Below are 25130 nucleotides of genomic sequence, written 5' to 3' on the forward strand. Positions count from 1 at the left end.
GTATGACTGCTGTTGGCGTATATGAAAGCCTCTGATTTGTGTGTATTGATTTTATATCCTGAGACTTTACTGAATTCATTTATCAATTCCAGGAGCCTCTTGGTTGAATCCATGGGGTTTTCTACATATAATATCACTGGCATTGTCTTTATTGTATAAATCTTTTCATTTAATTTTGCCTTTTTCATTTTGCATGATCAGATGCTAAGAGGAGTTAAAACACACCTACCTCTCATTTCAGAGACCCTGTTGCTATGATCTAAGTCAGGATTGGGGAAAGAGGGATACAGATCATTTTAACCAAGGGGAGTGTACATGGGAAGGAGCAGCCTGGTTGTCATTCTCAATTCTAGAAGATAGCACACATAAACTGGAAAAGAGTTCGCTTTCAGATTTCTCCCACTATTCCTTCAAGACTTCTTATGCTCTTGCCTCATTAAGAAAACTTTCTTGAGGTGGGGGGCACGGGATGGGGAAAAAAAAATTAGTGAGGTCTGTGTTGTGTAGCCTCTCTTCAAGGATTTACTTGATGACCACTCAGCCTGGGTTTGAAGGAACAGGGTTATAGTGAGGATGAAGAAGGTACTAAAATTTTTAAATAGTGAAACAAAAAATTAAAAGAATATAAATTTGGCCTAAAAAATGATTTAAATATGATTGGGTGTGTTTATACAAATTATGTGTATATTATATCATGTATATTCCATGTGATATAACAAAATCATGATTTCAGACCACCAATACCATTTTCTCTATCAAACAGGAGTCTTAATGTCTGCTTCTATCTCATTGCTAGTTTGATGGAGCAAGGGATTGTTTGCTTCAGCATTACAGAGTTCTTTTCTGCTAAGTTTTCTGTGCTTTGTGTTTTCTTAAAAGATCGGGAATAAACTTCAATGGGTTGTCAATAGTTCAGAGACATTGACTTGAATTAGGTGGCCCATATTAATATAACCTGTTTTGTATTATGCAATCTTTTCTGGTTTATCTACCTGTGGGTTATTTTTCTTTGTTGTCAAAATATATAAAATAACATTCAACCAAGTCCTTTTCCAATGAGAATGAATAAGTACTATGTTCAGTTTATAGACAATAGCAACACAAAATTGGTGGACTAGCCCTTTAGATAAATGGTAGATACTCCTTCTGTGTGCTTCAAAATTTAAAGCATTTGGAAAAAAGTTAAATATTCACTGCCTTTGTGACATAATGAGTTACTTAATTCTTCCATCGGCATTAGTCAAATGAAGTATAGGTAAATGGGATGAAAGTGGAAGAGGGCACTTTAAATTCCAATAGAATGCCTCAGTCTTTACCCAGAACTCCCCTTAAGACTTTGACATTTGTAAAACCAATTTTATGCCATTTGTTCAGATTACCTTTGATTCTTCTCTCTGCTGACATTCATACAAAGCCTGTAGAGAAATATTGGTCCTAACATGCCAAAACTCATTCCTTAAAATGACCCAGATCTGTAATCTTTTAAGTGATGGAAATGTTCTGCTTTCCTCATTTTGATGCTAAAGATCTGTCTTCTAAGTATAAAATAGAATTAAAATGGAAAGAGAGTCTTCACTAACATACAGAGAAGTTCATACGTTCCATGGTCTATTTGGCCATTTTGAACAATTTAAAACTGTTGCAGAAATATTTAGCAATTCTGTATTTCTCTACAACCATTATGAACTGAAGTTGTCATCCATTCAATGATGCCATTTTAATCCTTTATCAAGTTCACTTCCAAAATAATTTATTTTGAAAATGTATGTCAGATTCTGTATCTAATAAAAAACTAGCTTAAAATAATGTGTGTGTTTTGATAAATCTGTTTTCTAGGCATGCTTCCAGAAGAGTGGTGCATCAGTGGTTGCCATTCGAAAATATATCATCCATAAGTATCCTTCTCTGGAGCTGGAGAGAAGAGGCTATCTCCTTAAACAAGCACTGAAAAGAGAATTAAACAGAGGAGTCATCAAACAGGTATTACACAGTTGTTGGTAATAAGATCATTTTATCATGGATTAGCTGTAAGTCCATAGTTGGTAACATTTAGGTTTTTTGTATCTTTTTTGTTGAAAATAAATTATACGATGATATGATTAAGCTTAACCTAATTGTATCTAAGGCTGGGTTTCAAAAACACTGGTGTCAGTTGCTTTTATAGTTAACTGTACTTCTGGAGAACAGAAGCAATAAGGTAGTGTAATTTTTTCTATCTTATTCTTTTTAAAAAAATTTTCTTTAGAGACAGGGTCTTGCTGTGTTGCCTAGGCTGGAGTGCAGTGGCCCAAGCATAGCTCATTGTAACCTGAAATTCCTGGGTTCAAGTGATCCTCTTGCCTCAAGCTTCTGATTAGCTGGGACTACAGGAGTATGCCACAATGCCCTATTAACTTTTTCTATTTTTTGTAGAAAAAAGGTCTTGCTCTTGCTCAGGCTGGTTTTGAACTTCTGGCCTCAAGCAGTTCTCCTACTTTGACCTCCCAAAGTGCTGGGGTTACGGACATGAGCCTCCGTGCCTGGCCTGTTTTACTCTCAATAGGATTTTCTTTGGGAGCTGCTCGTGCTTAAAATCATATAGCACTGAAGATGAGAAATAGGGTGAAGGAATCCTATTGTGACAGCAAAAATGATAATTGCTTTTGTTCTAAGTTTGTTAACTTTAAAGCCTGACTTATGTGACTAAACTTGTTACTATTATAAATTAGCTTTGTAAATAGGTTCACTTTAACTGATCGGTATCTAAACTATTAAAGCCTGTAAGGAGCATCAGAGAAACCTGAATAAATTGAGGCTAATACTAGAAATAGTATTGATTTCAGGCATAAATCCATGTTACCTTGCATAGTGCATGGAAACATTCCTTAGAACCCTAGAAATCTAAAGCTAGAATGGACTATATCCTGTCTTACCCTCTTCAGAGGTCCAGAGTAATGAAATAACCACCAAGGTCTCATGGCAGTGGCAAAGGTGATTCTAAGAACTTAGTTCACCCCATTCCCAGAGTCTTGTTGCCTTTTTATGTCCTTTCTGCTTGGTTTGATTAGTATAGAATTCTGTGCCACTCAGGCTTTTCTTTTTTTCGAGACAAGGTCCTTACTCTGTCACTCTGGCTAGAGTGCAGTGGCATCATCATAGCTCACCGCAACCTCAAACTCCTGGGCTCAAGTGATCCTCCTGCCTCAGCCTCCTGAGTAGCTGGGACTATAGGCACATGCCACCACACTTGGCTAATTTTCTTTATTTTTTGTAGAGATGGGGTCTTGCTATTTCTCAGGCTGGTCTTGAACTCCTGGCCTCAAGCGATCCTCCCGCCTCAGCTTCCCAAAGTGCTAGGATTGCAGGCAAGACCCACCGCGCCCAGCCCCTGATTGCTATGTTGATAGCAGTGTAAGTAAAGCTAAGGTGTGGAGGACTTTGGTTATTGTGAATCAACTTTAAAGTTCTATGAAAGTGCTTTGCAAACTTTGGAAATATGTAGTAAGACTCACACATATCATCAATGTGAAATCTCTAAAAATTTATTAGATAACCTTTCCCATGGAAGTAATAATCTGTAATTGGTGACTATAGGAATTATTGTGGCCTGAGTCTAGGCTCTATACTCTATAGCCAAGGAGCTATCTTCCTTTCAGAACAGTGGACAGTTTTCTCATTTTCCCTAAGAGATTGTGTTCTTTCCTTCCTTCCATGGAACATTTTTGGTGTTTGGTGGTTTTTTTTTTTTTTTTTTTAATTTATAGTAACTAACCTGGTATCACAATAGCATTCTTTCTCAATTTTGTTACATGAGAAAACAAAAATCCAGAGAGTTAACTGGGTTGTTCACTATTATTCAATATTAGCTAGTTGGTCCTATAAATAAGATTCCACCTCAAGTCTTTTGACTCCTCATTCCCTACTTTTCCTCTGAAGAGTTAAACAGCACTTTATGGCCAGGTTTGGTGGCTCATGCCTATAATCCCAGCACTTTGGGAAGCCAAGGCGCGAGGATCACTTGAGGCCAGAAGTTCAAGACCAGCCTGGGCAATATAGCAAGACCCTGTCTCTACAAAAATTTTTTTAAAAAATTAGCCAGGCATGTTGGTGTGCTCTTGTAGTCCTAGCTACTGGGGAGGCTAAAACAGGGAGGGGTGAGGCAGGAGGATTGCTTGAGCCTAGGAGTGTGAAGTTGCTCTGAGCTATGATCATGCCACTGCATTCTAGCCCAGGTGACAGAGCAAGACCCTGTCTCTAAATAAAGAAATAAATAAATAAAAACGAACAGCGCTTTTACTACTTCTTGCATCACCAAGCTCTGTAATTCCCTTAGTCTAGTGTACAGTTATGAGTATTAATACAAGAATAACTTAAAATAAAAATTAATTTACTTTAGGTAAAAGGAAAAGGTGCTTCTGGAAGTTTTGTTGTGGTTCAGAAATCAAGAAAAACACCTCAGAAATCCAGAAACAGAAAGGTAAGAAGTCTGTACCACAGTTTGAGCACTATAATACTGATACTGAAAATAGCAACTTTTATTGAATGTGTGCTTGTGCCTGACTACATGCAAAGTTCAGCCTTTCTACTAAGGCTTGGAAAGGTTATATGTAATTTGCCGAGCTAGTGAGTAGAATAGAGTGCAAATCCAAGCACTTCCAACCACTTAAGCCCATGGTCTTAACTCCCTTATATTAAATTATGAGCAGCTGTATGGATTATACTCCTTTTTGTGAAATATCTTTTACACTAGAAGAAGTGTAAGTACATTTTTACCCAATAATAACCCAAAAACTATACTCAGAGACATTTTTTCTTTTCTTTTTTGTAAATATTGACAACTCCTTCCCCAAGACATATAATTTCATTTGTACAAAGTATTTCTGCAGTAATGAAGTGAAATATATAACATTTCATCTGTGTCAGCAGTTTAAATAATATTTCTTTACACCTTTGTTTTCACAAAAAACTGTGAAGATTTTTGTACTTTTTTCGTAGAATTTTTAAACTTTCAAAATGAACTTTTGTGTAGTACTTTCTGATACTGTATTTCATACTTTGTTATTGAAGGCTAAGGATGAATTTATACCTTTAAAGTCTGCCTTCCATTTTACTTTTATATGTATTTTTAATTCTCTAAATCTGAAGTTTTTGTCTCGAAATTACCACACAAGTAACATTACCACTGTGATGTGATTTATTTGAATATGGAAGAAAGTGATAGTTTTCTGTTTGCCAATTGATTTGGCAGTCAACTGAGAAAAGCCCTTGATTCGTATATAAAGGCATTTATATTGTATAATGATCATAATTTTTGACACTGCATTTCAGCAGAGGAGCTCTGCAGTGGATCCAGAACCACAAGTAAAATTGGAGGATGTACTCCCACTGGCCTTTACTCGCCTTTGTGAACCTAAAGAAGCTTCCTACAGTCTTATCAGGAAATATGTGTCTCAGTATTATCCTAAGCTTAGAGTGGACATCAGGTATGGTCCGTTGGCCTCGACTTTAAAATATGGTGTGTTATTATTAATATTTCCTTAGCAGTTTTTTCATGAGAAAGAAGATAGATTACATATTCCAGAAGGATTACTTTTAGATGAGCTAGGAATAAAACCTTTTTTTGAGAATTTTTTTTTTTTGTCTCATGTTTTTCTTTTCATATCTCTGTTGTTTTCTTTGAAACCTAAACCATATGTTCTTCTATAAGATTCTGCTAGTGTAACTCTTTTCATATTTGTCAGCTATTGGAACATTTAATATTGTACTTGAGAGGCTGAGGTGGGAGGATTGCTTGAGGCCAGGAGTTTAAGACCAGCCTGGACAACATAGCGAGACATCATCTCTAAAAATTTTTTTAAAAATTAGCTGGGCGCACTGATGTCATATGCCTATAATCCCAGCTACTTGGGAGGCTGAGGTGGGAGGATTGCTTGAGCCCAGGAGTTAAAGGCTGCAGTGAGCTATGATTGCACCATTGCACTCCAGCCTGGGTGACAGAGTAAGACCTCATCTTAAAAAAAGAAAGGAAGAAAAAATATATATAATATTGAATTCTATGTGTTCTCATATACTCATGTTTTATTTAGAATTATTGAAAGGATGTGAAATTCATACACAGAGAAAGATTTCTCACACAAAGATTAGGATATGTAGAAGTAAAAATTTGTTTATATTCCCTAGAAAGAAGGAAAGAGAGAGAGAGAGAGATTGAGAGGAGAGGAGGGAGTGGCCACAGCACACAGAGGAAATAGGTGCCGGGCAATGAGGAAAAGCTGCTTTGAGTTTTTAAAGGGTAAAAATGGCTTTCTCCCCCCTCTGCTTCAGCAGACTGATAACAGAAGCAGCTGCAAAGCTGTCGTAGGTGCTCTTTATTTTTTTTCTCTTTGCTCTGTGAGACCAACTTACCTGAGTCTTTGAAATGTGTTTCTGGCAGGAACTGAGGCAGAGTTGGAGCAGGGAGTTCACATCATTACTGTTCACTTAGAGCTCTTTAAGGCTATGAAACAAACTCTCAGAGATAACGAGTTAGGCCATAGATGTTTAATCAAACAAAAGAAGCAAAGGGGACAGTTGTGCTGTGAGTTTTTCTCTTTAAAGGGGCTGTTTCTCATACTTTCTCTTAATAATTTATTTTCCTCTGTTCAATAGGTTATTAGTAAGGCCACCTTTCAATTATAACTAAGAACTTAAGAAAATTCAGGCTTCAATAACAGGTCTACACAGAAATAGCATAATATCTTCATCATTTAAACATATAGTGTAAAATTTGAGAGAATTTTCATAGTAATTCATTTGTAAAAATTGCCATTTAACATCTGGAGTGATCATTTAGATTGTCACATTTACTCAGTTGTGTATTCATGCAGTCATATTAATTTGTTTAAATTTGTCATTCACAGACTTTGAGTTTTGAGTATGTTTGTGTGAGATCTTTGTGATGACTTTTAGAAAATTATGTTTAATACAAAGTTCTTTCTACAGAAGACTACTATATTGAATGTGCATTGTCCTAATTCAGTTTAGTTCTGGTATTTATTTGCATTACTGAGGCATATAATTGGAATTGCTGAGGTTTCAGTCCAGAAGCCACATTTTCAGAAAATCACTTAGTGGTCCTAGAGTACCCAATTAAAGAGTTAGTGAAATAGTGCAAAAGAAGAGGGGAATCGTAGAAGCAGAAAATGTGAAATTAATATCCTGATATTTTCATGCTATTATGCCCTGAGGACAGTGGTAGTAGGCAGACACAACTGTAGATTGGAAATGCATTGTGTGGTACATTTAAAAATGGAAACACATTTCAGTTTTTTCTCCCTTTATTCTCTACTTTTTGGTGACTGGAGACCATATCCTCCCCAGTTTTTTTCTTTCCTTATGGTTCTACTCCACTTATATAAGACACTTTGTTGCTACTGGTGTAACTTACCTCCATGTCTTTTGAAACATACTCTATCATCATCTTATGTTGAAACAGAATTTGCCTGATAATAGATGGGTTGTCAACCCAAAGATGCTAGTTAACCTGAAGACCTTTTCCCACAACCCTAATAAATGGTAATTGTTTCCTTTAAACTCTTTTTTCCCTTTACTTCTGTGAAACCATGTTGATTTTCTCTACCTCTAATTATAGTGGAGTCCTGTCTATACACATTTAACATGAAAATTAAGCCATACTTCTTTAGCCAAATAAAAGAGTGAGAAAAATAGTTTTGAAGTATGAGTTGGCTATATTTGCATCTGTGATTTCTCCCCCCACTTCCTCTTAAACTCACTTTAGTCCTGCTTTATCCCTACGACTTCACCTGAGTACTCCCTCTTGTGAGCTTCCACATTGCAGATTTCAGTGGTCAATTCTAATCCTTAACTCATTGCCCTCTGTCTGTCATTTGACAAGTTGATGACTCCCACCTGCTTAATCATTTTTTTTTCACGTGCCTTCCAGGATACCACAACTTCCTGATTTTCCTCTAACCTTACTACCCCTCCTTTTCGCAATCTCCTAAGTATTTCTTATTAATAGTTCACTACTTAAGGGTGCCCTCAGGGTTGGCTACACCTTAGGCCTCTTGTCTTTTCTCTCCATACTCACTTGGTAATTCATTCCACTCACAAAGCTTCTGACACACATACACACACACACACACCCCGTAGGGTCTCATTCTGTCACCCTGGCTAGAGTGCAGTGGCATCATCATAGCTTACTGCAACCTCAAACTCCTGGGCTCAAGCGATCCTCCTGCCTTGGCCTCCCAGAGTGCTAGGATTACAGGCATGAGCCACCATGCCTGGTCCACTCACACAGCTTTAAATATCACCTATACACTGTTAATTCACAAAGCCCAAACCGCCCTCCTAACCCCAGATTCGTGTATACAGATGCCTATTCAATATTACCACTTGGATGTCTGACTTAAATGTCTAAAACTGAACTCTTGATTCCCACCCCCAAACCAAAGAAAGCCCTGCACCTCCCACATTATCTCCATCTCAGTTAATGGCAGTATCATCTTTCCAGTTGCTAATGCCAAAAACCCTGGCTTTGTGCTGCTCTCTTCTCTTTATCACACACCTACATCTAATCTGTAAGCAATTACTTTGGCTCTGCGTCTAAAATATATCAGTAAACAGAATACTTCTCATTATCTCCACTACTGCCCCTCTCTTCCAGGTGACCATTAGCTCTTACATGTAGTAGAGCAATAGCCTCCTAATTGCTTTTCTCATGCTCTTCTCCAGTTTATTCTTACCATCACAGACTGAGACTTTTAAAAAATGTAAGTTAAACCGTATTACCTTTCTACTCAAACCCTCCACTGGCTTCCCAGCCTCCTCACAGTTAAAGCTAGAGTCTTTAAAATGACCCACAAGGCACTGTCATTGCATCTCTGACCTTGACTACTACTCTTCACTCCCTTATTAGCTTCAGAGCCTTTACATTTGCTGTTCCCTTTGCCTGAATGGCTTTCCCCCTATAATCCGATTTGCTAATTCCTTCACCTCAAATTTTTACTCTAATGTCATCACCATAGGCCTATCTTTACTACTTTTTTTTTTTAATATTATTTTGGCTTATAAACAACAAATTTATTTCTCACAGCTCTGGAGACTGGAAGTCTGAGATATGGGTGCCAGCCTGCAATGGTCAGGTTCTGGGAGGACCCTCTTCCAGGTTGCAGACTGCCATCTTCTCATTGTATATTCACGTGGCAGAAGGAGCCCTTACTACTTTTTTAGATGTTTTATTTAGGAAATTTTCAAACATAACAAAAAAGCAGAGAGAACTTAACCGTCATGATAATCATGATTTCTAACAAAATTAACAATTTCTTAATATTATCTAATATCCATTCCATGTTCAAATGTTCCCAGTTATTTCCACAGTGGCTTTTTACAGTTGTTTTTTTCGAGTCAGCATCCTAACATGGCCCACACATTGCATTTAGTTGATATGACCAACCAAAACTTCTCTCCCCTAAGCATTCTGAATCCTACGTCTCTACCTTGTTTTTCTTCATAGCACTCATATTCTAACATACTATGTATTTTATTTATTTTTTTATTGCTTATCTACCCATAGAATGTCAGATTTTTGAAGGCCAATATTTTTATCTATTTTGTTCACTGCTATTTCTCCAAAGCCTAGCACATAATAGTTGCTCAGTAAATACTAATTGAATAAATGAGTGACATTCAAGCAATTATTTTGGTCATTCCACTCATATGCCTCATGTGAGATAATGCATGAATTTCTTCTTCCATATATTGGAGGCTATAGAGCATTGTGATTAAGAGCACAAGCTTTGGAATCAGACCCCTTAGGTTTAAATCCTATTTCTGTCATTTTCTAGCTTTGTATCTTTGAGTAAGTTACCTCTTGTGTCTTGGTTTCCTCATTGATAAACAGCATATAATTCATAAGGCATAAGTCTTATAGTACGTATTAAACATTTAGAACAGTCCCTGGCACCTAGTAAGTGTTCAGCTAATGTTAATCTTATTAGTCATTCTCAGTTCCAACTTATTTCTCATAGTATGAACATCATACCTTGTTAAATGTGATTCTAATGTTTAAAGGCTTTTTTTTATAATATGCAAATCACCTTCTTAATTTGATGACTGATTTTTTTTTATAACCCTAGAGGAAGAACTGGGCCTGTCACGTTTAGATGGCAACTTTGGTTTGGCCATTAAGGCAGTGTCTTGAAATTTTCTAGGATAGTCTTGTCATGGCATTAGAAATCAGATTTTAAAATCTAATCCTCACCTAAGACATACCTCATACTCTGGTTTTTCTCTTTCTAGTCTTACCAAAAAGTAAACTTAGCCCAAGATTCAGTTTTATGCCTTATACTTTTTTCTAAATATAATAATTTATTTTTTTTATTTAATTTTATTTTTAGGGATAGGGTCTTCACTTTGTTGCCCAGGCTAGAGTGCAGTGGTACAATCATAGCTCACTGCCATCTTGAACTTCTGGGCTCAAGTAATCCCTCCTGCCTCAGCTTCCCAAGTAGCTAGCAGTGTAGTTGCATGCCACCACACTTGGCTGATTTTTAAAAATTTTTTTAGAGACGGGATCTTGCTATGTTGCCCAGGCTGGTTTCAAAATTCTGGCCTCAAGTGATCATCCCACGTTGGTTTCCCAAAGTGCTGGGAGGCCCTAAACATATTAATTTCTTTGGAGATCTCAGACTCCTAAGTTTCAGTTCTTTCTAAATGATTTCAAAGAGACTCTTAATCTTCTTAATTACATCTATGCATTTTTAACAGACTGGTCTTACATTTTGCCTTAGAGAATTCCAGAGTTGGGTGACACTTTAAAGATACCCATTGTTTGTTGAATTACTTGGTTTGGTCACTGTTGTGGTCCAGTGGTAATAAATGATGGGTTTTTTGAGTGCCCTGGCAATTTCAAAGTCGGTTCTGTATGGTACATGGTTCTGTGTGTAAGGGTGTTATTAAGGTTGCCTGCAATTTGTTATTACTTTTCTCTCCATTTTAACAAAGTACTACATATAATAGGAATCAGAACTTTAGATCTGGAATAACCCTGGATCTATTTCTTTAAATTTTTCTTTCATTGATATATTTATCATTATTTTTTGTTTTTCTCTACAGGCCTCAGCTGTTGAAGAATGCTCTGCAGAGAGCAGTAGAGAGAGGCCAGTTAGAACAGATAACTGGCAAAGGTGCTTCGGGGACATTCCAGGTTAGAGGCCAAAGGCTTGATTATAGAGAAGTAGTTCTCAGAAGTTTTTGGTTTCAGAACTTCCTTAGACTCTAAAAATTTATTGAGGAACCCAAAGAGCTTTTGTTTATGTAGGTTATATCTAGCAATATTTACTATATTAGAAATTAAAACTCACTCTGGGAGGCCAAGGCGGGAGGATAGCTCGAGGTCAGGAGTTCGAGACCAGCCTAAGAAAGAGCAAGACCCCGTCTCTACTAAAAATAGAAAGAAATTAGCCAAACAACTAAAAATATATAGAAAAAATTAGCCGGGCATGGTGGTACATGCCTGTAGTCCCACCCGCTTGGGAGGCTGAGGTAGAAGGATGGCTTGAGCCCAGGAGTTTGAGGTTGCTCTGAGCTAGGCTGATGCCACGGCATTCTAGCTGGGGCAACAGAGTGAGAGTCTGTCTCAAGGAAAAAAAAAAAAAGAAAGAAATTAAAACTGAGGGCCAGGTGCAGTGGCTCATACCTGTAATCCCAGCACATTGGAAGGCCCAGGTGGGAGGATCATGTAAGGTCAGGGGTTTAAGACCAGCCTGGGCAACCTAGCGAGGTTTCCTGCCCTCCCCCCCACACCAAAGAAAATTAGCTATGCATAGTGGTATACACCTGTAGTCCTAACTACTTGGGAAGCAGAGGTGGAAGGACCACTAGAGCCCAGGAGTTTGAGGTTACAGTGAGTTGTCATCACACCACTGTACTCCAGCCTGGGCAACAGAGTAAGACCTTATCTCTAAAAATAAATAAACAAATTAAAAATAACAGTAGTAACCCCATTACGTGTTAAATAATACATTTTTTAATGAAAAATAACTATCAGATCCAGGTGTAGTGATGCATACCTATAATCCCAGCTGTTGGGGAGGCATGCTTGAGCCCAGAAGTTTCAAGACCAGCCTAGACAACATAGTGAGGCCCCCGTCTCAATATTTTTTTAAAAAAGGCTGGCACAGTGGTTCACACCTGTAATCCCAGCACTTTGGGAGGCTGAGGCAGGAGGATCACTTGAGGCCAAGAGTTCAACCTGGTGGGTAACATAGCAAGATCCCATCTCTACAAAAAATTTTAAAAATTAGGTGGGCATGGTGGCTAGGGCCTGTAGTCCTAGCTACTTGGGAGGCTGAGGTGGGAGGATTGCTTGAGCCCAGCAGTCTTAGGCTGCAGCTATCTGTGATTGTGTCACTATACTCCAGTCTGGGTGACAGAGTGAGACCCTGTCTCTAAAAACAACCAAAAAACTATTCCTCCCTCCCCCCGCCTTTTTTAATGAGAAGAAGAGGGTCACTGTTAAGACTTTTGCAAATGTTTTAACATCCAGCTTAGAAGACAGCTGGTATCTATCTGTTCCAGTATATTTTGGGTTATGTATGTAAACCAATCTCATACAGAAATACAGTTATAAAAGGGTGGAATATTTTAGGATAACTTTCAGATAGTTGTGTATAGTATTCTTTAATACTACACCAAAACTCAACAAATGGTAGTTTGTTTTTAACAACTTTATTGAATTATTTATATACCATAAGATACACTCATTTTAAGTTACAATTTATAATTCAGTAATTTTTAGTAAATTTTCAGAGTTGTACCACTATCACAGTCCAATTTTAGGACATTTCTGTCATCCAAAAAAGATCCCTTGTGCCCATTTCTAGTCACTCCCGATTCCCACCCCAGCCTCAGGCAACCTACTAGTCTACTTTCTCTCTCTCTAGATTTGCCTTTTCTACACATTTCATATAGTATGTGGTCTTTTGTGTCTGGCTGCTTTTCCTTAGCATAATGTTTTTGAGCTTTATCCATGTTACAGCTCATATGCATGCTTTGATTTTTTTCCCTTCAAATAATATCTCATTGTGTGGATATAATACATTTATCCATTCACAAGTCAATGGACTTTTGGGTTATGTCCACTTTTTAGTTAATTATGAATATTATTGCCTGTGAACATTTATATTGCTGTCTTTGTGTACGTGTATGTTTTTAGGACTTGCTAGGCCATATAGTAAATTTATGTTTTAAGAAACTAGCAGTGTGGCTGCACCATTTTATATTCCCACCAGCAATTTATAAGGGTTCAGGATTCTCCATATTCCCATCAACATTTGTTACTCTCTTTTTTATTATAGCCATTCTAGAGGACATGTGGTTTTGATTGGCATTTCTCTAATGACTACCTAGTGTTGAGCATCTTTTCATGTGCTTAATGGGCATTTGTTTATTTTCTTTGGTGAAATGTCTATTCAAATCTTTTGCCCATTTTTAAAATTGGGTTATTTATTAAAAGAGGTTCCTTATTCTAGATAAAAATCCCTCATCAGATATTTGACTTGCAAGTGTTTTCTCCTATTCTGTGGCTTTCTCATTAGTATCTTTTGAAGCACAGAAGTGTTTAGTTAATTTTGATGAAGCTCCATTTATCATTTTTTAAAAATTGCTTATGCTATTGATGACTGCTAATTTTGTTTAATGTTTTATAGTTTCTTTTATGAGTTTTACAGTTTGGGCACTTATATTTAGATCTATGATCCATATTAAGTTTTGTTTATAGTATGAGGTCAGGTTTTTAATTTATCTTTTTGCATATGGTTATCCAGTTGTCCCAGAACCATGTATTGAAAAGACTATCCTTTCCTCATTGAATTGCCTTGGCACCTTATCAAAAATCAATTGACACTCTAGCCCTGGCAACAGAGCGAGACTCTGTCAAAAAAAGAAAAAGAAAAGAAAGCCTCTTTTATTTTTAAAAAAAAGTATAAAAAAATTTTTTTAAAAATCAATTGACCATAAATATAACAGTTTATTTCTAGACTCTCAATTGTGTTTCATTTGTTTCATATGTGACTCCTGATGCCAGTACCACACTGTCTTGGTGACTATGGCTTTATAGTGTGTTTTAAAATTTTGAATTTTAAATTCACTTTTTCAAGAATGTTTTGTCTATTTTGCGTCCTGTGCAATGCCATACAAATCTCAGGCTCCGCTTGTCAATTTCTGCAATCAATCAGTCAGTTAAAAAAAAACAGCTGGGATTTTTGGTAGGCATTGCATTCAACCTGTAGATCAATTTGAAGTGAATCACTCTCTTTACAGTGTTGGATTCCAATCCATGAACATTGAATGTCTTCTTAATTTCTCTCAGCAGTATTTTTATTAGTTTTCAACATACAAGTGTTTTGTTAAATTTATTCTCCAGTATTTTATTCTGTTTCCATGCTATAGTGAATGGAAGTGTTTTCTTATTTTCATTTTCATATTGTTCTTGCTAGTTTATAGAAATATAATTGATTTGTCTGTTGATCTTGTATACTGCAACCTTGCTGAACTCTTTCTCAAAGTGTTTTTGTGGATTCCTTATAATTTTCTACATACAGGATCACGTTACCTGCAAATAAAGACCATTTTACTTCTTCCTTTCCAATCTGGATGTCTTTTACTTCTTTTTCTGGCCTGAATATTCTGGATAGAACCTTTAATACAGTGTTGAATAGAAGTGGTGAGAGCAGACATTCTTGCCTTGTTCCCCATCTTAGAAAGCATTCAGTCTTTCACCAGCTGGTAGGTTTTTCATAGATACCTATTTTCAGGTTGAGAAAGTTCTCTTCTACATTACTAGTTTGGTGGGAGTTTTTATCCTGAAGGACTGTTGAATTTGTCAAATGCTTTTTCTGTTTCTATTGAGATAATTGTGTGGTTTGTGTCCTTTATTCTGTTAATGTAATCTGTTATACTGATTGACTTTATAATTCTTAAAAGGTTAGTTGCCGTGTGGAACCTGAAACCATATCAGTGAATTTCTTATACTGTGTTACCTCAAAATTCATTGGTCTGTCTTGCACTTTGAATAGATTTTTTAACCATGCATAATTGTATAACATAATGCACTGGTCATTTGGAAAATAGTGGCTTACTGGGTTATGCAGATTTTCCAAATGTTGGCATTTCATCATACAATGACAAAAATCACAGTCATTGGTATCAGCCATTGATCTCACAAGAACAGTATTTTAAGCATTGGGAAGATAACAAGCTCACAATGATAGATACAAATTTTCCGCAATTTAAATTTTCACGTGAAAGGTTGAATTTTATCATAATATTGTTTGGCTTGAAGTGACAGGCTCATTTAATTCATTTTCAAGATACTGTCTACCCCATACCCGTGTCTGAATAACCATAGTTTATCTGTCAGTTATTTCATCAAGTAAAAAAGGTATTACAAGAAAAGTGCAACTAGTTCAACTCCCAACTCAATGACAGAGGTACTTCTCCTGAAGACTGTCATGCATCTGTATGTAGCAGTGATATTTTGTGTTCTCCCTGTTTCATCCCATAAAATATTAAAAAGATACACACTCAAGGGTTCAGATGTAATAAAATGATTTTTACTACTTTATCAAAGGCACTCCTAAGTGAATTGGTGCTATTTTTTTTAAAACCATAATGCACAGCAGTAAGGAAGACAATAACCACATTTTTGTGCCCGTACCTCGATTTGTGGTAAGGTGGCAGCAGTTTTACAGAAGCAACACCGTTGCTTCTGCACTATCAGTGCAAATGTCGACGCAGTGAAAAAAACCAAATCACTATTTAGTTTTATTATGAAAATAGGTTTGACCTTGCAGATCCTCTGAGCGGGTCTCAAGAACCCCCAGAAAGTTGTGGACCAGTCTTCAAGAACCACTTAATCACTGTTGTAGAATATTCCTAATTTTTTCCTTTTTCCTTTTGCTTATTAGTACTAACCTTTATTCCCCAGCCTTTCATCCTCATAATATGCTGTATAATTTTCTGTTGTATGATATATTTATCAAAATTTTCCTTTGCTATTTTTCTTATAGGATTAACAAGGCTACTTATTATTTTTATCACTACAACTGACTCTTGAACAATGTAGAGGTTGGGGGACTGATCCCTGCCCCCTTCATGGTCGAAAATCTGCATATGACTTTTGATTCCCCAGAAACTTAACTACTAACAGCATACTGTTGACCAGAAGCCTTATTGACAACATAAATACTCAGTTAACAACATATTTTGTATGTTGTATGTATTATATACTGTATTACAATAAAGTAAGCTAGAGAAAAAATGTTAAAATCATAAGGAAGAGAAAATATATTTATTATTCATTAAATGAAAGTGGGTCATCATAAAGGTCTTCATCTCGTCTTCATGTTGAGTAGGTTGAAGTGGAATTGGTCTTGTCGTCTCAGGGGTGGCAGAGGCAGAAGAAAATCCACGTATAAGTGGACCTGCACAGTTCAAATCCCTGTCGTTCAAGAGTCAGCTGTACTTCATCTTTCAGATTCAGAAAAAGGAAGTATTCTCAAAAGAGTCTTAATTTATTGGGGTTATAACAGGTTGACCTTTTATAGGGGTGGAGCTGTCAGTATCTTTGAGTTAGATTGGCTATTGCTATTTTAGGGATGATGGAGGGGTAAATGGAAGGAGGAATATCCATATGAAGGTTAGGACTCCTCAGTTAGATTGAATACCTGGTAAATGGAAGAGAAAGTCCCTAACCTGACAATTTATTGTAAAACGTATCTGTGCTAATGCAGGAACTCCGACCCACCTGGTGCAGAGGAGTCTTGTCTTGACCTGCTTTGGGAGAGTGTTGTCTTGATGCTTTTCTCTTCCTCCTTGGAAAACAGCTGAAGAAATCAGGGGAGAAACCCCTGCTTGGTGGAAGCCTGATGGAATATGCAATCTTGTCTGCTATTGCTGCCATGAATGAGCCGAAGACCTGCTCTACCACTGCTCTGAAGAAGTATGTCCTGGAGAACCACCCAGGGACCAATTCTAACTATCAAAGTAAGACTCAGAGTTCCATGCATTTAACTGGGATTAGGGGAATTTTCTTTTGAAAAAACCTTAGAGATCTTGCTATTAATGTCAAAGTGTTAACTACTGACTCCCCAAACCAAGAGAGAATAGCTTTACAATTTTTTTTTTCTTTTTCTTTTTTTAATAAACAGGGTCTTGCTCTGCTGCCCAGGCTAGAGTGCAGTGGCACAATCGTAGCTCACTGCAGCCTTGAACTCCTGGGCTCAGGTGATCCTCCATCCTCTTCCTCCCGAGTATCTAGAACTACAGGTGTGGGCCACTGCACCTGGCTAATTTTTGTATTTTTCATAGAGATGGGGTCTCCTGTTGTCCAGGCTGGTCTTCAACTCCTCGCCTCAAGTGATTCTCCTGCTTTGGCCTCCCAAAGTACTGGGATTATAAGCATGAGCCACCATGCCCAGTCACAAATTTATTATTTACAAAAAGAAAAGCAGAAATAATCAAGATTTACCCTTAATTTACAGTGTCTACTGATCAGAAGTTAATTTTATTTCCTGTGAAGTTTTTCTGATACATATTTTTATTATAATTTAGATAAATCTCTAGGTTCAAAACACCTCGCAGTTACATTTTTGCCTTTTTTTTTTTTTTTCCCAAACGGGTCTTGCTCTGTTTCCCAGACTAGGGTACAGTGACATCATCATAGCTCACTGCAACCTCAGACTCTTGGGCTCAAGTGATCCTCTTGCCTCAGCCTCCCAAGTAGCTGGGACAACAGGTGTGCACCATCACACCTGGCTAATTTTTATATTTTTTATAGAGATGAGGTCTCGCTATGTTGCTCAGGCTGGTCTTGAACTCCTGGCCTCAAGCAGTCCACCCACCATAGCCTCCCAAAGTGCTAGGATTACAGGCATGAGCCACTGTCCCTGGCCTGTGTACTTAATGTATATATATTGTGTTTAATTATGCATGTTGACCCTTATAAACTCTTTCATGATTTTGTCTGTTGGCTAAGTATTTTAAGAGATGAATTTGGACTGGGCGCGGTGGCTCACGCCTGTAATCCTAGCACTCTAGGAGGCCGAGGCGGGCGGATTGTTTGAGCTCAGGAGTTCGAGACCAGCCTGAGCAAGAGTGAGACCCCGTCTCTACTAAAAATAGAAAGAAATGATCTGGATAACTAAAAATATACAGAAAAAATTAGCCAGGCATGGTGGCGCATGCCTGTGGTCCCAGCGACTCAGGAGGCTGAGGCAGGAGGATCGCTTGAGCCTAGGAGTTTAAGGTTGCTGTGAGCTAGGCTGATGCCATGGCACTCACTCTACCCAGGGCAACAGAGTGAGACTCTGTCTCAAAAAAAAAAAAGATGAATTTGGTTAACAATTTTTTCAGTTTTATGATTTGGCAGCTGGTTTTTGATGCTGAATCACCATAAAATATATTTTTTAATAGGTCTTTGTAAGAAAGATGATAATTGATGCCTTTAGGAGCCACAATATTGTTTTGTTACTATTTGCTGATTTATGAAGAATTGGTTTTGTTCATCTTCTTAAGATACTCTCCTAGATGATTATCAATACCTAGGTATACAATAGATGTTTAAAGGAATGAAAATAATGAGAAATATAGTTTTAGGTCTACTATTGACCATTTATGTGCTATCTTAGGGTAGGTTACTTAACTATTCTGGGCTCAAGTTGCTTAACCATTCTGGGCTCCTATTTCCTTTTTTTTTTGAAATGAGGAATTTAACTCAATGGTCTCTAATGTGTCTTTCTATCATAATTTAACTCTTGCCAAATTTATCGGCACTAAATAAATGTTTAATGAATTAATAGCTTTGACCATGGAAGATTCACTTAGCACATGTCAGTTACTGTGTGTGACAGGACATTGAATTGGTGGGCATCTAATTGTGGTTGAGAGACTTATCAGATCTGAATAACTTCATTCCTGGATTTTTTGTTCAGTGCATTTGCTGAAGAAAACCTTGCAGAAATGCGAAAAGAACGGGTGGATGGAACAGATCTCTGGGAAAGGGTTCAGTGGCACCTTCCAGCTGTGTTTTCCCTATTACCCCAGGTAAGCATTTAGCCTCTAATAGGTCATTGTAAATTTAAAATCTCATTCCAGACTATAGGCTTGGTTTAACGTATTTTACCCTTATTACTGTTATACTGAACCGGAAATACAGTCATCCCGTAGTATATGAGGGGGATTGGTTCCAGGACCGTCCACGTATACCCAAGCCCACGCATACGCAAATCCACAGTCAGCCCTGTGGAACCTACATATCTGAAAATTTGGCCTTCCATATACACAGGAGTTTACATCCTGTGAATATTATATTTCTGATCTGTGTGTGGTTGAAAAACATCTGCATATAAGTGGATTATGCAGTTCATATAAGAACAGGGGAGTTTTGGCTATCCTGCTAGAGCTTATTCTTAGCCAGCTGTTCCTGAAATAAACATCAGATTCTTTTAGATCCTTGGATGGTCATTTTGATCTTCATTCCTTCTTTATCAAGTAAATGATAATGAAAAAAAGACTATTGAAGGATTATATATGTTTTAATTTTCCAATACCAAATGGGGAGGACATTGACTATTTATAAGAATTCTAACTCTACCTTCTTCATACTTTAAAGACAGGGACATTTATTTGAAAACTTGTCTTGTATATACCTTACTTATTCATCGAAAACAAAAAAATGTATTGCGCGCCTCCTGTGGGCCAAGCATTGTTCTGTGCACTGGTGCTATAGCCTTCTTATGCTTTAATTTCCAGTAAAGTGCCATGACACATACACTAAGACCCTATTTTAGCAAGACTATGGTGTAAAGTTACTTATGCTTTGTGTACAATTGTGTTACTTGGCGGAATGCTTATTATATGAATTTTCAAATGTTAAACATTAAACTTAATTCTCAAAGTACACACATAAAATGTTATAATTTTCCAGGAGTGGTGTTATACACCTGTAGTCCTAGCTACTTAGGAGGCTGAGGTAGGAGGATTGCCTGAGCCTGTTGAGTTCAAGTCCAGCCTGGGCAACATAGCAAGACCCCATCTCTAAAATAAATAAATACATATATAAAGATTTCATTATCTTAAGACATATTAAAGGAATCAAGTTTTCTATTTAGAGCAAAGATGAGTTAGGGGATCCTTGCCGAATTTCTGGACAACTTTGAAGAGATTCAGTCTTTTGAGATCTGTTGACAGTATTATAAGGGCAAAATGTGTACATTGCTATGCAATCTGTTCTCTGCTATGTACCCATTGGCTAATATAGTGCCAGACACATATTAGGAATTTAAGTAATTGTTTACTAAACAAATGATTAAGGATCTTTTTTTTTTTTTTTTTTCTATAAAAGTTTTATTGTTCAGAGAGGGGAGGGGGCTTAGTCCTTCTTGGCAGCCGCTTTCCTCATTGTGGCCAGGACGTTGCTTCCTCTTAGCATGGATGTGTGTCCCCACCCTTTTCTTGATGTACTTGAGGGCCCATTTGTCATTGGGAGACCTTGAGCGGCTCCATGACCTGCAGCTCATACAGGGCAAAGCCACTCACCTCTTGGATCTCGGATCACATTCCCCACAAACTTGGTGTGTTTGGTGTGAGGTGCCCGCAGCAGCGGTTGTGCCTTGGCTCATGTTCTTGGTCACCTTGTGGCCCTTGTCGAGGCCCACAGCCATGAGGTAGCGCAGGCTCTCCAATGGCTGCTGCGGCAGAAGGCAAGGATCAGTTTTATTAATGGTCAGAGGATGGGAATGAGGTATGATTTGGGACTTTTATAGATTTGTCATAACTTCTTATGTGTATTCAAAATAGGTTAAATTGTAAGCTTACATATGTAACCTAAGTTGACATTTTGGGTGGAGGTTGGGAAGAAGTGGAGAATATCCAGGGAAGAGCATCTAGGTTCACAATTATTTTCCTTGTCTTGCATGGGACTTGTGTTTTACCTAATCTTTTTTTCTCCCCCCACAGCCCAGGAGTTCTATTTCCAAAGAAAGAGCCAGATGATTCTAAAGATGACGATAACGATGAAGATGAGTCATCAGAAGAAGACTCTGAGGATGAAGAGCCACCACCTAAGAGAAGGTGTGGATGTGTGAAAATCTCTTCTTGTGGAGAAGATAATAAATATTTTAGAGCTGAAAATAGTACTAATAGGAGGGGCTCAAGATAGAAAATATTTTGATGCTCAGGATCCTTCTCAGGTTGTGTATAACATTTGAATTTAACTTCTCCCTTGAAAAATTCAGGGGCTCTGAACTTACGAAGCACTGTGAGTACATCATTTACTCTTTGTTCAAACCTATGTATATCCATAGTTTAGTTATTCAAAGAAAAGCAATTCCATATTGCCCTAGGAAAAATATCAGGAAATTATGTGTACACACCCATAAATTGGTTGAATTTTTATACAGTTTTAGTAAAGCTCTAGTAAAAAATTAAGTCACATTTCTATTCTTAACACAGGTGACTTCTTATGCTATTTCTCCTCATCTGGTTGCCCCAGCAAAGACAGTTTCTCATGTATTAGGTCAGGGGTCCCCAGCCTATGGTGAATTGTATAATTATTTCATCATATATTACAGTGTAATAATGATATAAGTAAGGTACACTTGTGCTTGAATCATCTGGAAACTGTCACACACACACATATGATACACACACACCCTGTGTGTGGAAAAATTGTCTTCCATGAAAATGGGTCCCTAGTGCCTAAAAGGTTGGGGACCACTGAGTTAGGTTATTAAGTATGAAATGTCTGATTTCCTTAAGTACTAAGTTTGACAGTTGATATCTCTGACATTTCACTTTGACACTTCTTATTTTATTTTTATCATGAAAGCACATCTTCAGTCTTTCAAATGCATAATTTGGCTTGTGATGATCCTTCAAATTTTTTTTTAAAGCAATTGTTGTGAAACCATGGGTAAGTCAAAAATTCATGTTATTTTCAAATATGAGTTCCATCATGGAACCAGTGCAGCACAGACAGCTCAAAATATCAAGCATCTGAGAAGATGTGGCTAATGAACCTACAGTATGTCGATGGCTTGAGAAAGAAGTTCCATTCTGGTGATTTAAATCCTGAAAATGAGCCACATGGGCGACCTGAGACCAAGGTGGATAATGATGAGCTGAAAGCTGTAGTGGAAGCGGATCCATCTCAACCTAAGTGTGAATTAGCAGCAAGCTTTGATGTTACTATTCTAACAATATTGGACCATTTGAAACAAATTGGCAAGGTAAAGGAGCTGGATAGAGGGTTACTGCATGAATTAAATGAGCATCAGAAGAGAAATCTTGAAGCTTGCCTTTCTTTGCTGTCACAACATAAAGGCAAACCATTTCTACACTGTATTGTTACATACGGTGAAAAATGTATTTTTTTTTGACCATCGCAAGTGTTCAGCACATGACTGGATAAAAATGAACTGTCGAAACACAGTCTAAAACTGAATATTCATCAAAAAAAGCTAATGGTGTCTGTTTAGTGGTCCAGTGCTGGTATTTATCCACTACAGCTTCCTGAAACCTGGTCAATCGATTACAGTGGGTGTCTACTGCAGCCAGTTGGATGAAATGATGAAGATATTTGTGATGAAGTAGCTGAGATTGGTCAGTAGAGACATGCCAATCCTCTTCCTAGACAATACTCAACCACATGTCACATAAACAACACCACTCAAACTACAGAGGCTGGACTTGGAAACTCTCTGTCATCCACTGTATTCACCAGACCTTGAACCAACTGACTACCACTTCTTCCAGCCTTTGGACCACTTCTTACAAAGGAAAAATACTCAATTCTCAGCAAGCTGTAGGAAACACCTTTCGTGATTTTATCGCCACTTGCTCTCCAGGCTTTTTTGCTGCTGGCGTAAACAAGCTACTGTTAAGATGGCAAAAGTGTGTCATTAGTTTAAGCGCATACTTTGATTAATTGTACTGCTTTTTGTTTGAGATATAATAAACTAAACTTTTGATTCAAAATTGGACATTTCATATTTAATGACCTAATACTAAGTGATTGCCTTTGCTCTTTGGTTCTTGCAGGTTGCAGAAGAAAACCCCAGCCAAGTCCCCAGGGAAGGCTGCATCTGTGAAGAAGAGAGGATCCAAGCCTGCACCTAAAGTCTCAGCTGCCCAGCGGGCGAAAGCTAGGCCCCTGCCCAAGAAAGCCCCTCCTAAGGCCAAAACTCCAGCCAAGAAAGCCAGACCCTCACCCTCAGTCATCAAGAAACCTGGTGGCGGCTCTTCAAAGAAGCCTGCAGCCAATGTGAGAAAGGAAGTGAAATTGCCTGGCAAAGGCAAATCCACCGTGAAGAAGACTTTCAAAGCAAAAAAGTAAATTTTATAGGAAAAAAGGGTATCATGACAAAATTAAAAATCTTATTTTCTAAGGTCAGTGTGCATTTGTTTTAGTTTTTGATGCTTTTAAAATTACATTGTTTTCCTCCCCTGTGAACATTGTGGGGAGAGAATATAAATGAACCAGTTTAGGCATTTGTTAGCTTTAGGTGCTGTTCTTGGTGCCTGCCCCTTCCCTCAGTCATTTTAATTTCTGCAATAATCCTGGACTTTCGTAAACTATGTAATCTATACTTGTCCTTTTTGTTCTCCTTATCCCAACCCCCATTTGTTTTTATGGTCAGCTTTGACTTTCTTTTTTCCTTCCAGTTTTCTCTAAACATTTGCAAAGATTTTTATATTTGTAGAAAGCATCAAGAACAGTATGCTGGTCAGGTGCTGGAAGTAAAAAGGAGGCAGTATAGCACCGACTGAGTATGTAACGCCTCTTGCCTAGAGATTTCAGTTATAGCTGTAATAATTAATCTTATTTATAAAAACCACTCCACTAACCCTTTCTCTCCAACTATAAACACAGAGACAGCTTTGGGAATAAGCCAAAAAGTATGATCTCATTAGATTTTGAAGATGCATGACTCCTTTGGGTCACTTTTCACATTGATTAATTTCCAGGTATTTTTCACCAGCCCATAGCATTGCATTCCCTTAACAGCAAGCACAAGTTCTCTATACCACTTGGTTTTTGAGCGAAGAGGAAGTATAGGAATATATTGAATCTGTGATTTCTGGTGTCACCTATGTTACCAAAAATCAAAACAAATCTTGATCAGATGTTTAAATATATTTTTTAATATTTGGAGCATCAGTTGTCACTTCCTGTTTGCCTTTTTTATAAGGAAATGTTGGAGAGTTACATCATTGCTAATGTAGAAATTTAAGTGGAAAAACATACAATTTGCTAAAATAAACTAGATTCCAGATTCATCTGTGGGTTTTTTTCCCTTCTTTTCTTTCCACAGCACTTTTGATATCAAGCAAGTGGCTTCCTTTTTGAAATACTAAAAAAAAAAAAGGAAAAACAAATGAAGCCCTACTACCTAACCCTTTCTTATTTGTATTTGTTTTAGTATTGTGAAGTTGTGTTAAATAGTACTAGCTTTCTACTTGAGAAATACCAATTTCTGGTTATCATTTCTCTTCCCTGTGGCACTTGACATTTTAATTGTCTTAAACTTCTTGGCGTACATCTTCTGGCCCCTTGAGTGCTGCCAGAGGCAAAAAATGTTTGTTTCTTATTCATTCCACTTGCATTGTTTCCTGGGATCCCTTCTGTAGCCTAAAGTATGGCTGAGAAATGGACTTGAGAAGATTGGCTTGAATTAGGTCATAATCATGTGTGATCCCATCATGAGTTCATTGGAATTTGTGTTGCATGTAAGGCAATCTTTCCTGTTGTAAATCTTCCTTTTTTTATGTACATATATTTTGAAAAATATGAATAAACATGAAATTTTAAAAGCTGCTGAACTGTAGCTTATATTTAAAAGTTTCTAGTATTTCCTCAGAAGTAGCTAAGTGTTGCCCTCACTTTAGCCTTTTCTGTTCCTTGCAGTGGACACTGTCATTTTCCTTTTTAAATACAAGCTCCAGTTTATTTGCTTTTGATGTTTCTAGTTATGGTGAATGCTGATGATTTAGTGAATCGGGTTTAAAAATATTTTGTATTTTATTAAGGACTATTTTAAAGATCCTAGAGTCCAGTCTTTCATGTTCAAATATTCGATGTTCAGATT

General features: G+C 37.4%; 1 protein-coding gene and 1 pseudogene across 3 annotated transcripts; one reads left to right on the top strand and one right to left on the bottom strand.

Moving 5' to 3' along the window:
* The first annotated feature begins 1834 nt into the window (after window positions 1-1834).
* On the top strand, window positions 1835-24858 carry HP1BP3 (heterochromatin protein 1, binding protein 3). 3 transcript variants are annotated; one of them, XM_012659268.1, is made up of 8 exons: window positions 1835-1980; window positions 4376-4456; window positions 5308-5462; window positions 11098-11188; window positions 16776-17028; window positions 18975-19086; window positions 21001-21114; window positions 23083-24858. In XM_012659268.1, exons 5-8 carry the CDS (start codon window positions 16911-16913, stop codon window positions 23375-23377), a joined length of 639 nt encoding a protein of 212 aa, XP_012514722.1. In that variant the 5' UTR covers window positions 1835-1980; window positions 4376-4456; window positions 5308-5462; window positions 11098-11188; window positions 16776-16910; the 3' UTR covers window positions 23378-24858. The 3 variants fall into 3 exon arrangements, with proteins under 3 accessions (XP_012514722.1, XP_012514720.1, XP_012514723.1); XM_012659266.1 differs by having other exon boundaries at window positions 16869-17028; XM_012659269.1 differs by having other exon boundaries at window positions 1841-1980; window positions 5311-5462; window positions 16869-17028.
* LOC105822300 lies at window positions 20414-20959 on the bottom strand (annotated as a pseudogene).
* Window positions 24859-25130: the final 272 nt, after the last annotated feature.

The sequence above is a fragment of the Propithecus coquereli genome, unplaced genomic scaffold, assembly GCF_000956105.1.
Source record: "Propithecus coquereli isolate 6110/MARCELLA unplaced genomic scaffold, Pcoq_1.0 Scaffold600, whole genome shotgun sequence".
Lineage (NCBI taxonomy): Eukaryota > Metazoa > Chordata > Mammalia > Primates > Indriidae > Propithecus > Propithecus coquereli.

Bases quoted from the DNA above. Each gene is read 5' to 3' on its own strand.
- HP1BP3 (XM_012659268.1), top strand. From the start codon at position 16,911: ATGGAATATGCAATCTTGTCTGCTATTGCTGCCATGAATGAGCCGAAG. The intron at 19,087-21,000 runs GTAAGCATTTAG...CTCCCCCCACAG, and splicing joins TGTTTTCCCTATTACCCCAG to CCCAGGAGTTCTATTTCCAA. The intron at 21,115-23,082 runs GTGTGGATGTGT...TGGTTCTTGCAG, and splicing joins GAGCCACCACCTAAGAGAAG to GTTGCAGAAGAAAACCCCAG.